The 13,598-nt window shown below is 41.9% G+C and overlaps 1 protein-coding gene across 3 annotated transcripts in view; it reads right to left on the minus strand.

The window, feature by feature from the left end:
• The window catches only part of AFG2A (AFG2 AAA ATPase homolog A), a 583,775-nt gene that overhangs the window by 527,752 nt on the left and 42,425 nt on the right, over positions 1 to 13,598 (minus strand). For all 3 annotated transcript variants that reach the window (XM_068280086.1, XM_068280104.1, XM_068280096.1), the window contains exons 8-9: positions 13,329 to 13,452; positions 8,499 to 8,754 (exon numbers count right to left, since the gene is read on the minus strand). In XM_068280086.1, coding sequence (XP_068136187.1) covers positions 8,499 to 8,754; positions 13,329 to 13,452 — 380 coding nt within the window. The remainder of the gene's footprint in view (positions 1 to 8,498; positions 8,755 to 13,328; positions 13,453 to 13,598) is intronic.

The following is a 13,598-nucleotide window of genomic DNA, read 5'->3' on the forward strand; positions in this document are numbered from 1 at the left end:
AAACATTTCATACTAGGAAACGAAGCTGGCAGAACATGAACTTTTTATTTCCCTTTGTTGTTGAACAACTCATGTGTGCAATCCTTTTCCGGGCAGAAGAAACCGGCCGCTTATTCATTTGCAAACTGGGACAAATGTTATTCAATTTCCATTAACCAAGAACAATGTATCTGTTCCTCATTACCTTGTTTATGCTGAGCTCTGTTAAAAATAAGCATATAAATAAATAAGTGGAAAAAGACTGCCAAGAGCATTAAAAGCGTTAGTCCAATTGCTTTTAAAGTGGACCGTTTTATAGTAAAAACAGTGAGTTTCTGAATACTCTTAATATAAGGCTAAACAGATATTGCTACAGAGCATAAGCCAATATGGGCAGGATGGTGGAGTAGTGCTGGCTCCCCAGTTCAAATCCCAGCTAGGGTGTGCATGGGTTTCCACCGAGAACTCCGGTTTCATCCCAAAATCAAGATACGTTTATTGGCTTCCCCCTAGACTACACAACATACACTACATGATACATACATAGACACGTGACTATGGATAGGATTAGATTGTGAGTCCCTCTGGGGGACAGTTAACAAAATCGACTCTTACAGTGCTGAAGAAGATGTCGATGCTATATAAATAATAATAATAATAATAAGAAATAATAATAATATACCAAAGGTAAGCTCTGTAGTAATGAATTAAAACCCAGGGAATGGACATGTTTTCTTAAGGAACAGCTTGCTCTAGAGTAAAAGTTTTAAATTGAGACAGCACTCTGAGTGCAGATTAGCATTAGTCTTGTACAGATGTGAAAAACTAGGCTTAAAATCCACTTCCTGTTTACAGTAAATCAGACCAGAATAGACAGATGCCTCCTTTGTAGGAAAAAGAAAAGAAAAAAATGGCAAGAAATGAATTATGTCTAAGTGTCAATTGGTTCAGACAACAGCAGTGGTAATTGTGACTGTATTGACTGATAGTGAGCTAAACTTCACACATCAAATAAATCTCTGCTTCCTACTTGCATCTAGGGAACACTGCAAAAATTAAGCACTTTATTCCCCCTAACAGAGGATCTGCTAACCTTGCATCACCTGCAGTTAGCACAGAAATTAACTGCCAGGCTGTTAACAAATCAATCCCACCAGTCCCAAATAACAAGAATATTTGCTCACTGTGGTCGGGTGACTTGAAGAAGCACAACTGAAGGAGCCAACAGAAAACTCTATTAAGGGCTACTATTATTGAAAAAGCAGTGTTGTGGTGTTCAGATTGCAAAGGTGCAAAGCACAGACCTTTCTGTCTGAGGCAATCAGGCTGTCATATTGCCATCGCATTTAAACTCTCCATTAGTGTGGCTGTTGTGTGCTCTTTCTTTGGCTTCAGACTTCTTTGAGTCATAACTAACAATAACAATAATATTTATATAGCGCTTTTCTCCCTCGGGACTCAAAGCGCTGTGACCCTGCATTATGCAGTCTCAAAGGCTAGGTGAGTTTTTAGCCTTTTTTTAAAGCTGTCTAGAGAAGGAGCCTCTTGTACTGATTGGGGAAGTGAGTTCCATAGAGTAGGGGCTGCATAGGAAAAGGCCCGAGCACCAAATGTTAAGTGTATCCTGGGAATAACCAGCTTCATCTTGTTGGCAGAGCGGAGGGTGCGTGGAGGGGCATAAACTTCCAATAGATCCGCTATGTATTTGGGTCCCATGTGGTGTAGAGCCTTGAAGATCAGCAGGCAGATCTTAAAGAGAACCAGAGATGAAGCACCCTCTTGTATTTTACCTTATAAATCAGTGGGAACATGACAGTAAACACCTAATCTGCTCTTTGTTTCATTGTTCTCTGTTTAATCTGACTGTTATCACCTCTGATAAGAATCCCCGACTGAGCATTCAGTCTGGCTTTGCTATGGAATGATTATAGCTGAGTCTGTCTTCTCTGGTGTCTTTTCAAGCCCAAGCCTGCCCCCTTGTGTCTCTGCTATAATGACTCAGCTATAATTATTCCCCGCAAAGCCAGACTGAATGCTCAGTCCGGGATTCTTATCACAGGTGATAACAGACACTTTTAGCAGTGAGGATGAAACAGAGAGCAGGGTAAGTGTTTTCTCTAATGTTCTTACTGATATATATGGTAAAATACACAAGGGTGCTTCGTCTCTGGTTCCCTTTAAAATTGATTCTCCATTTTACTGGCAACCAGTGAAGAGTTTGCAGTACTGGGGTGATGTGTGAGCTGCGGGGGGCATTGGCTAGGAGTCTGGCTGCAGCATTCTGTACTAGCTGTAAGGGGCGCAGAACCTTATCTGTAGATCCAATGAACAGGGCGTTGCAGTAGTCTAGGCGGGAGGATACAAATGCGTGAACCAGGGCAGGTAGGTCTTCAGCTGGGATAAGGTGTTTGATTTTCGCTATATTTCTTAGATGGAAGAAGGAAGACTTGACTACAGCTGATACCTGCTGTCTGAGTTTTAGATTTTCATCCAGGATCACCCCAGGAGTCTTTATACTGTACAGTATCTCCCCAAATTGCTAGTTTGAGGTGGTGAGCGTTTTAACTTTATTCATCATGTGTGGACCACCTACCACCACTGTTTTGTCAGAGTTCAGCCTCAGCCAGCTGGTGTTCATCCAATTTTGTAAATCCACTAGACATGCATTTATGGATGCTGATGGGTCTTGGGTGCCAGGCTTGAAGGACAGATACAGTTGTGTGTCATCTGCATAACAATGGTATCCTAGGCCATAGTTCTGGATTATTTTACCCAGTGGGAGCATGTAGACTGCAAAGAGTAATGGTGATAGTACAGAGCCCTGTGGAACTCCATAGGCAAGTGGCACTGGATTAGAGTAGTGTGTGCCCAGACATACTTGCTGTGTCCTGCCAGATAGGAAGGTTTGAAACCAGCTAAGAACAGTACCCCTTAGGCCACAGTAATTCTTCAGTCACTGGATTAGTATTTCATGATCCACAGTATCAAATGCTGCTGACAAGTCAAGAAGAATCAGAATCAAGCAATCACCCTTGTCCCTTGCAGTAAGTAGATCATTCATTACTCGGACTAATGCTGTTTCAGTGATGTGCCTTTTCCTGAATCCTGACTGAAAAGTATCAAAAATGTTGTTATCTGTAAGCCTGGCTTCTAGCTGGTTGGTAACTGCTTTCTCGATAACTTTTGATAGGAATGGTAAGTTCGCCACAGGTCTGTAGTTGGTTACAGAATCAGGATCTAGTGATGGTTTCTTCAGGAGGGGTTTTATGATTGCTTTCTTTAGTTCTTCTGGGAAAAGTCCACTTTGCAAGGAGCACTATGTGATTTTGTGAAGTGCTGGCCTGATCAGCTCTGGGCACTGCATTAAGGATCCAGTTGGGCCAGGATCCAGGTCGCAGGTAGTGGGGCGAAGACTTTGAATGAGAATTCCAAAATCTTCTTCACTCAGAGTGTCAAAGACTTGCCATGGTGGTACGGTAGTAGGCATATGCAAAGTCCAGTGGTCAATTGATGAGTAAATGAAATGAAATGAGTAAGCAGCTAGCTGAGTCAAAACGCCTAAGCAGCATTCTTATTCAGAATTTTCTCTAAGGGCAGAGGATCAGCATAACAACCAGGTAAACAGCATTTTTAAAGCAAAGTTAGCAATGTCAGTTTACACACTCCTAGGCCCATATGCAATTCAATTTTTCTTCTGATTTTTTTCCTAGGTGATATTTTCACACCTTGTCATAAAAGGCCTTTTAACCACCAACAAGCAAAAGAATATTCAGAATAATTTTGATACAAATTTTCAGCAACTTTTAGGTACTTTTTCAATTGTAAAATGCTTAAATATTATTTCAAAGAGAAAATGAAAATAATGTCCTAAGAGATAACTCAGGAGTAAAAGTTAATTGCATATGGGCCCTAGTTTTTTCTAAAGTGAACTGTTACCCTCACAAAAAATGTGCTGTACACATGTATCCGTAGTTTGCACTTTAAGCTTATTACAAAATACCTTTCCATTTAAAATTTTTCTCAGCTTCTAAAACAACTGTAGGCATACACTGTACATTACACTTCATTTTCTAGAATCCCATCTGAACTCTCTGTTTCCATACAGACAGCCCATGCATTTCCTCTTCCTACATGGGTGATCATCTGCACAAAGCAGACAATCTTGTAGATTATTTTTCACATCCACACTGTCTGAATGACTAGAAGCAACACAGAGCGGGAACGGTTAATTTCCTGTAGCCTCTGTTGGTGGTTGCAGGAGCACAACCCACCCTTGTCAGTATAAATCACTACACTATCCTTGGCCATATACCCTAATGATACTGCACCACTGGGCTCCTGGTCTCTCTCATGGCAGAACATTGGCGTTTGGAAGCTCTACCACCAGAAATCACCTTGAATCTTGGAAGCAACACTGGTAGCAGAAACTCCTAACCTGGCAGACTGTGATAGAGAAATATGACGGAAGGTCTATGGAGTGCTTAGAATGAACATTTAAACATTTAATCCTTGTAGACATGCTAGACCAGGAGTGCCCATTGGGAAGATCGCAATCTACTGGGAGATCGCAAAGGACTTCATGGTAGATCCCCAACCACATTACATTTTCCATTCTGTATATAAAACTGTGCTCCTAAAATTGTACATAGGTAGATCATTTTGACTTGCTAATTTTTAAAAGTAGCTCACAAGCTGAAAAAGTGTGGGCACTTCTGTGCTAGACGGTTCTCTGCTGAAGCAACTGGTCAGGGATGCCTCTGCCAAGGATCTACAGCAGCACCCAATGCCCCTTGTTGTGTCGGCGAGTGATCAGCCTGGTGGAACGACTTGGCGTTGTGTGCAGAGCCGTCGCCCCCCTCCTTCCCCGCATGGCAACAGAATATATCTGTACAGATCGTGCACTGATCTGTTGCACGTTGCATTGAGTCCCGATCCCTTCTGGGCAACAGACCTTGTATGTGTGTACTTAGCTTTAGTAATGTTTCAAGCTGAACTAAAGGGACTGTTTATTTCTAAACAAAGGAGGAGTTTAACTTTAAGAAGCCGGTTCTCCCATAACAACAAGCTCTGCCACCACATGCCTACGCAGGGCTAGAAAATAGTTGTGCCTGAAGTGCCTTCCTAGATAATATAAACACTCATGGGAACAGGAACCATTTACCAGCAGGCCTGCGTCATCATTAACATTTCACTGCTGGAGGAGAAAATAAAAGTTGTAACCCTCAGGCAATATAGGCAGGAGGGGAAAAAAGCATACTTCAGTAATTCATTTTCCTGTAGCACCCTTCTCCCCTCCTTCCTCTAAATGATAATAAACTTTCAAATAATACAGTGCTGTCTGGATTCAATTAGACTTTCACTGTCTAGTCTTACTCTTTAAACAATGCCTTGAAACCTCACTGGCCCCCGTGATGCTATCACATCAGAGGCCTAGTGTTTCATAACAGCACGCCAAAATGGTGTGCAGATCGTGCGGATATTGAAGATTAATTTTAAGCATTACAAACTAAATACTTCCTTCCACTCTAAACAAATCACATGAATCCCCTTCTTGAAGAAATCAGGCTCTATTTACATTCACTCTGATGCAGCTGCACAGGCTGCCTTAGAAGGCCACAGTCGCAATAAATCCCTATATTAGGAAAGCCAGATTACCAGCCAGTGATCTCCGCAGCTTGTTCCCTACTCAATTATCAACGTTTCCTCACAGTTTTGAAAAAAACAAGGCTTATCTTTATCATGACATTACAAATTCATGTATGCTTTAAGAGATTAATCAGGGCTAAGTCAGTGCTGTAAATTAATACACAACTGGGGAAAGATAGATGTGACTTGCTATGCTATTTATTTACAATACAGAGTAATAGGTTTTAAAAAAAAAAATCCAGGGGACAAGTAAAATTAATCGGTGTGCTGCTATTAATGCTCTCTGGGAATGGTTGCACAGGCAGTTATGTCAGAAAGAGTGCTTGTGTAACTAAACCCAACTCTAAGGTCCATGGTTTTCCTAGTCCGGTGTAGACAGTCAGAGGCAGAGCATGATGTGGTCTACATGCAAGTTCAAAGACTACCTGACTACAGATAAGTCCCTTCTAAAGTATCCAGTCAGGAACCTGTTCACCAGCCATTTCTTGCAGCCCAGACATTTGGAGCTGCAAACTGTGATCTGAAACAGCTTTCTCCATTTCTCTGCAGCCTGCATTCTAAACAGCCCCAACCAAACAGGCTTCTGTTCACATGATTGTATTTAAAGTGGACCTCCTCTATAAATTCCAAACTGAATCAGACCCAGAATGACACTTAATAGGATTGTTCCTTCTGACACTTAATAGGATTGTTCCTCCTCTTTTGTTTTGCCCAAATGCACAATTGCACACTCTACACAAGCTATCGCCTCCATACATTTCCTCTTTAATCTCCAGATACCTCCCCGCCCGGACCCTCCGTTCCTCACAGGAGACCCTTTTGTCCTCCAGCCTAGTCACCTCCTCTCACACTCGCATCCAAGACTTCTCACGGGCTATCACTTTCCTTTGGAGCTCTCTCCCTCAGCCGGTTCGTCATGCCACGAGTCTGGAAACCTTTAAACGTACTCTGAAAACACACCTGTTCAGACAAGCCTATAATTTCCTATAGGCAGCACTGAAGGCACACTGGCTCACCCACTAATCCTTATGTTTCCTTCCCTTTTGTTTCCTCCCACTACCCTCTAGATCAGGGGTCTCAAACTCGCGGCCCGCGGGCCATTTGCGGCCCTCGATACAATTTTTTGTGGCCCTTGCTGGCAAAAGCTTCCTTATAGTTCGCTCCAGTGCTCCCAAGTAATCCGCCGCATCCCTGCCGCTAAACGAGGGCTGCAGAGCCCCCAAATCGCCCAGGGGGCAATCCGCTGGCATTTCCTGGAAGGGGCAGAGCTTTTAGCTTCAGCTCTGCCCCTCCTGATGTCAATCGCCGTACGGATCGCGCCCTCTTTCCCTGTCCCTCTCTGTGAAGGAAGAGTGAGAGGGGCGGGCAGAGGCGGCGATGCGCCGCGATTGTGAAATTCCTTATGCGGCCCAGCCTCATCCTGACTTTGCCTCCTGCGGCCTCCAGGTAAATTGAGTTTGAGACCCCTGCTCTAGATTGTAAGCTTGCAAGGGCAGGGACCTCCTCCTAGTGTTTCTCATACTGCTGTAATTTTAACACATGTTCATGTACCAACTACACATCAACTATGTATGTATTTGTATTTATTCTATTCAATGTCATGACTGTACAGTGTCTTGTATTTCTTATGTATATTTGTTCCCCATTATTTGTTTGTATTATGTACAGCGCTAAGGAAGATGTTGGCGCTATATAAATAATAAAAATAATAATAATAATAATAATTGCATGTACATCATCAAACAACAGGGAATAATTGTGTCAACTCTGGAATGCAATATACTGTGGCTGGTACAGCACTACTCTCTTCACCTCTCCTCTCAGAGATAGGATGGCTCAGTGGCACAATGAGGCACATCACACTCACAGATCACACAATCTCCTAACAGTCTTTGAAGCAAAAGCAAAAAACTGCCATGGCAGTTGTTCAGAAAGAGTGTGTGATCAACCAACAAAACTTGGATTTTATGGCACAATTAGTCAGTTTTAATCATTTTTCCTGCTACTGTCATAACTTCTGCTGATAGTGTGATCAGATCTCAGTCTCTCTGCAGGGCTGAGACTGTACCGATGTTCTGTTGCTATGCAGGGGGGAAGGAGGGCAATGGAGCAGTACAGAAGTGACATTATGTAGCAGACATGGTGAGTGGACAGAACAGTACTTTCGTGCTTGGACAAATTGATCCACCATGCTGAAAAATGACAATGTTGAGTTTTACTTACCTGAGGCTTTTTCCAGCCCCCTGTAGTGTTTGGTTCATCAGTGACTGGCTGAGTTGCAGGATACTGAACAAGCATCATCCTGGCAGCACGCCTCCCCGATCCAACTCCCGTAGACAGGAGCGTTCTGCACATGCACAGTTAATTAAGACTTGTAAATGTCCATGAGCAGAATGCTCTTGGCTATAGAAGCGCAATAGAGGAGGTGCGCTGCTGGGACCACAGGTTTGCAGTATCCCGGGACCCAGCTGGGTCATACATGACATACAGTTTTTGTGTGGATTGGCTGGATAGTGTACTATGCCTCTGACATAGGAGACCAGGGTTCCCTATCAGCTCTTCCTGTTCAGTAAGCCAGCACCTATTCAATAAGGAGACCTTGGGGAAGACTCCCTAACACTGCTACAGCTTACAGAGCACACTCTAGTGGCTGCAGTACTGGCGCTTCTAGTCCGCAGGGGAAAAATACAATATAAATGTTCTGTGTCTTGTCTTGTGTGGATACTGCTAACAAAGTTTAAAACTCAATGCTTTCAGTTGCCATCTGCAATACAGCAAAGGAAGGAAAAACAGGTCTCTGCCCACCTTCTGGAGAGCCTTGTAAGGCACTGACTGGTCGCATCTGATCTAGATAGGATGTAATGTCTACTCACCCGCTTCCTTGCACAGAGCTGCTAAATCTGCCCCAACATAGCCATGAGCACTGTCTGCCAGTTGTGCAAGTTCCTCCACTGTAAGCTGATGTGGAACTTTGCGCAGTACACATTTCAGGATATCTAGACGCCCCTGGGCATTGGGAATCCCAATTTCGATTTCTTTGTCAAACCTCCCAGGCCTCCTTAATGCAGGATCTAATGAATGAGGTCGGTTAGTTGCACCCAGCACCAAGAGCTGACCTTGACTTTCTTCCTGCAACACAAGTGAACAGAAATGAGACATTCGGTGCAGGCCCATAGTACGTAGTTTTTAAATCACACAGACAAATCATCACGACTACAAAGTCATATAATTATTGGAAATATTTTATTTCACTTCACCTTGGGGACAGCAAAATTATAGTGGAATTTCAGCATAATGTATAGGAATAAAGCTGCAATTCATACAGCCTGCTTAGTAATGATTTAGTCATAAAATAAAAAATAAGAAAATCCTTTGCCCTGAAAAATAGGTGGAATTGATTTCTCCAGATCCCAGGGCAACTCTTCTCCCCCTTGTAGACGTTAATGGAGTGCTATGTCTTTCAACTCTGACAACTCCCATCTCCAGAGGTGAAGGAAGCAGTCTAGGGCAGTGACACAATCACCATTTCTCCTGCAAAGCAAAGATACCGGAGATATATAATTTTTTTTTATATTATTACCAGTCAAGTAGTCCAGTGCACAACTGCTGGTTTACGACTTTCCTAAAAAAATCCTTTAACGGCAAAGGTTTTTTTTTTATAGGGAAAGGGTTTAGGGGATGTTGTTTAAGTATTGGTCCCTAGAAGGCTTTCAACAGCTTCCCTCACCCTCCCACACACCTACTACAACAAAGCATCTGAGGTAAGTTCTCTCTATGTCCATGCAGGATCACGGTTAGTAGTGGACATAGGAAGTATATTAGTATTACAGGACCGCTTTCTGCAAGGCAAAATAGCATCACAATTAGAGATAGGGCACATCCTAAATATCCTCAAATCCAAAAAGATTGTCGATTTTCTGAATCTTTTGAATATCGAGTCTAACGAATCCTGTACATAAGAATTGTGTAATCAGTGTAAGAATAGTATATTCTAAGTCTAATTACTATTCTTACATGGATCACACAATTCTTATGCTTCGAGGAAATCGAGAACCTTTTTGGATTCGGATTTGAGGAAATTTGTGATTCATCCCATCTCTAATCCTAATGTTTGTACCAAAGGTCATGGGGCCACATCAAATACCAATGGACTATTTTACTGATCATTATGACATCGAGCTCTCACTAAAAGTCACTTTTACTTTGGCATTAGCTTAGCTTATAAAACACAGGTCTTTTGACAGGTGCACTTATATTTCAGGTATGGGTTAATGTGCTGGGTTAAACTACTGACCAGTTTCTTACATCTCTGTGAAATGTTATGCTTAAGATCTGGAATGGCTTACTTTGTCTATTGATCCACCAGATATTATGTATCTTGTTGCATACACATCAAAAATCAGTGACGCAGCAATAGAGTATGGAGTGGTTGCGACTGCACCATGGCTGCTGAACCTGAGGAACTCACGTCAGGACTTCTTCTACTATTTCATTTAAGGTGGAGAAGGTTTAGAACCTCTCTCAGGGATCATCCTGCTGTCTGTGTCAAAAATGGATCATCCTTGCACAATAATTAATATTAAAATGTAATATGAAATCTTTCAAGTATAACCATGCATTTAACTAATTGCAGGCTAAAACCTCTTGACCCATGGCATCCTTCTGAGGCAAGGGATCCAGCAGGATTGTGTTGCATGCTGGGACAACTGTTACACAGGTTTCCAGCTTCTTAAATGGAAACAACATTGCAGATAAATTGCACGCACTTGTGTTTTTCATGCGCTTGAGTTCTTAAAGATAGTGGTAGCCTGAATTTCATGCAGCAACTCATTTATGGAAAATTTAAAAAAATGTTGGAGTAGCTAAGAAGTATAGTTGTATTTTCTATTTATCTCTGCAGCAAACAAAGCCAGCCAGTGAGACACAAACGGACACTAACCGATCAGGTTGCGCCGCAGTCCTAGGGGGACTCTTTATCACTGTACTTTTCACTTTCTCTTCTTTCCTCTCCTCTCTGTCTCTCTCCTAGGGTTAGACTGAGGGGCATCTGATTCAAAGTATCGCTGCAAAGCGTTTTAAGTGCCATGGACGGCAACGGATTACCCCCCTGGCCCTTCTCCAGGGTTCATCTTTTATGTATACTTCTATCCATGCTTTATTTCTATGCCTTTGTTCTTCATCTTTTACGTATGCTTCTATCCGTGCTTTATTTCTATGCCTTTGTTCTTCATCTTTTACGTATGCTTCTATCCATGCTTTATTTCTATGCCTTTGTTCTTCATCTTTTACGTATGCTTCTATCCATGCTTTATTTCTATGCCTTTGTTCTTCGTCTTTTACGTATGCTTCTATCCATGCTTTATTTCTATGCCTTTGTTCTTCATCTTTTACGTATGCTTCTATCCATGCTTTATTTCTATGCCTTTGTTCTTCGTCTTTTACGTATGCTTCTATCCATGCTTTATTTCTATGCCTTTGTTCTTCATCTTTTACGTATGCTTCTATCCATGCTTTATTTCTATGCCTTTGTTCTTCGTCTTTTACGTATGCTTCTATCCATGCTTTATTTCTATGCCTTTGTTCTTCATCTTTTACGTATGCTTCTATCCATGCTTTATTTCTATGCCTTTGTTCTTCGTCTTTTACGTATGCTTCTATCCATGCTTTATTTCTATGCCTTTGTTCTTCATCTTTTACGTATGCTTCTATCCATGCTTTATTTCTATGCCTTTGTTCTTCATCTTTTACGTATGCTTCTATCCATGCTTTATTTCTATGCCTTTGTTCTTCGTCTTTTACGTATGCTTCTATCCATGCTTTATTTCTATGCCTTTGTTCTTCATCTTTTACGTATGCTTCTATCCATGCTTTATTTCTATGCCTTTGTTCTTCATCTTTTACGTATGCTTCTATCCATGCTTTATTTCTATGCCTTTGTTCTTCGTCTTTTACGTATGCTTCTATCCATGCTTTATTTCCATACCTGTGTTCCACTGTTCCTACTGTATGTATCTATTGTATATGCCTATAGGTATCTACTGTATATACCTGTATATGCTGTTTTTATCTACTACTGTATGTACCACCACCGACCCTCTTGTGCCAAAACCAATTCCGGGTACAACTCACGTTGTACTTGGCGAAATAAAAGATTCTGATTCTGATTATAATCCTGGGGGCGCCAGATAAGCAAAGGTTTTTTGTTTGTTTTTTTAAGGTCTGGTTCCTCTTTAGGTTTGGATACAATTTTAAAGGGAAACCGAAGTGAGTTGGAATACGGAGGTTGCCATCTACATTATTACTATAAGTCACTGGCCCAGAAGGAGCATGCAGATCAGATTCTTTGACTCCAGTCTGACTCCACTGGCTGAATGCTGGTTGCAGGTGTGTGACTCAAAAGCAACTAAAGTCAAAAGCTCAACATGAAAGTCAGGCAACTGGCATTGTTTATAAGGAAATGAAGATGGTAGCTTACAAATTCCTTTTGCTTCAAGTTGCCTTTAAAGGGAATCTGAAATGAAAATAGTCTTATGATATAATGAATTATATGTGTAGTACAGTTATGAAATAGAACATTAGTAGCAAAGATATGAGTCTCATATTGTTTCCAGTACAGGAAGAACCTTCACTTGTTATCTATTCAAAAGAGCTGCTCTGAGAGCTCTCACTAATGCTATTTTCTAGTGTTATTTTCTGAAGCACTTATACATCAAAGATACAGTGAAAGGCAACTTCAGATAATATTTCACTGCAGGGAAGTTCAAAGGGTCATTAGCTTTGCTCTGTTTCATAGTTTAAATGCAGAGTGTAATATTGTAAACTGAAAATATTAGAGAATGTTGCAATTTTATTTAAAAAAAAAGCTATGTATTGTATTTTGTGGACCATAAGGTTCACTTTTTCTCCCTCAAAAGTGGAGGGAAAAGTCCTTGCATCTTATAGTGCAAATGCAGGAAGTTCCTGACTTGTGAACGCCTGCCAATACAAACTTTCAATCCACCGCAATGTTGGGGACTCCCTGTACTGTGCCCATGAATAAGAGGACACGGTGACAAACAGAGGACACAGAGGCATAGAGGAGGACACAAGTGGACACAGGAGGACACAAGGGGGATAGAGGAGGACACAGGGAGACACAAGAGTTACAAGGAGGAATGAGGTGCAAAGGGGGCATAATCCACAAGATATCCCTTCACCATGAATGCACAAGGTTTAGTATATATATTTTTTCTCCCTGGTTTTTGCCCTCTTTGTGGAAAGGCCACAGAGACCCAGGCCTTGGGCAGCTGTAGCCCACTGGGGCACATGGACATGAAAGAGAGGTTGCTACATATGAAAGAGGAGGCTGAAAATGGGGAGCAACATGTGAAAAAGGGAAAGTGATGCTCAAGGGAGCTGTTCATGAAAGAGAGGGACTGCTGTACATGGATGATACATGGAAGAGGGGGCTGCACATGGAATGGGAGGGGCTCTGCTGCACATGGAAGGGGAAGCAGAACCTATTTGGCCCAGGGGCTCACAAAGTATAAATTCGGCCTTGGCTCACTCACTAACAGCGTTCCAAAAGCTTCATATAACTCTTAATCTCTGACTGTACCTGAGGGATTTATGATCAGAAATGCTATTGAGAAAGTTAATGGATTTCACTGGTTCGCGCATATGTTCTGTGATCTGTCTTACCAGTTAGTAACTGTAATGCTTACCGAGCCAATTCCATCCATCAGAGTAAGCAGTGAGGCCACAACCCTTTTCTCCACCTCATTCTGGGCCCCCTCTCGTTTTGGACAAAGGGCATCCAGCTCATCGATGAACAGAATAGAAGGCTGACTATACAAGCAAAGAAAGTATAGAAAATGTCATTTGAATGTTTCCACAGCAAACAATGCATGTTATATTTACTTCGCAATGTAAGGAAAATCTCCACGTCACATTCCAGTGGAAGCTGCACTTTGTTAAGCTTTGCTTGGGGTTGG

This window comes from Hyperolius riggenbachi, chromosome 1 (genome assembly GCF_040937935.1).
Source record: "Hyperolius riggenbachi isolate aHypRig1 chromosome 1, aHypRig1.pri, whole genome shotgun sequence".
Classification (NCBI taxonomy): Eukaryota; Metazoa; Chordata; class Amphibia; order Anura; family Hyperoliidae; genus Hyperolius; species Hyperolius riggenbachi.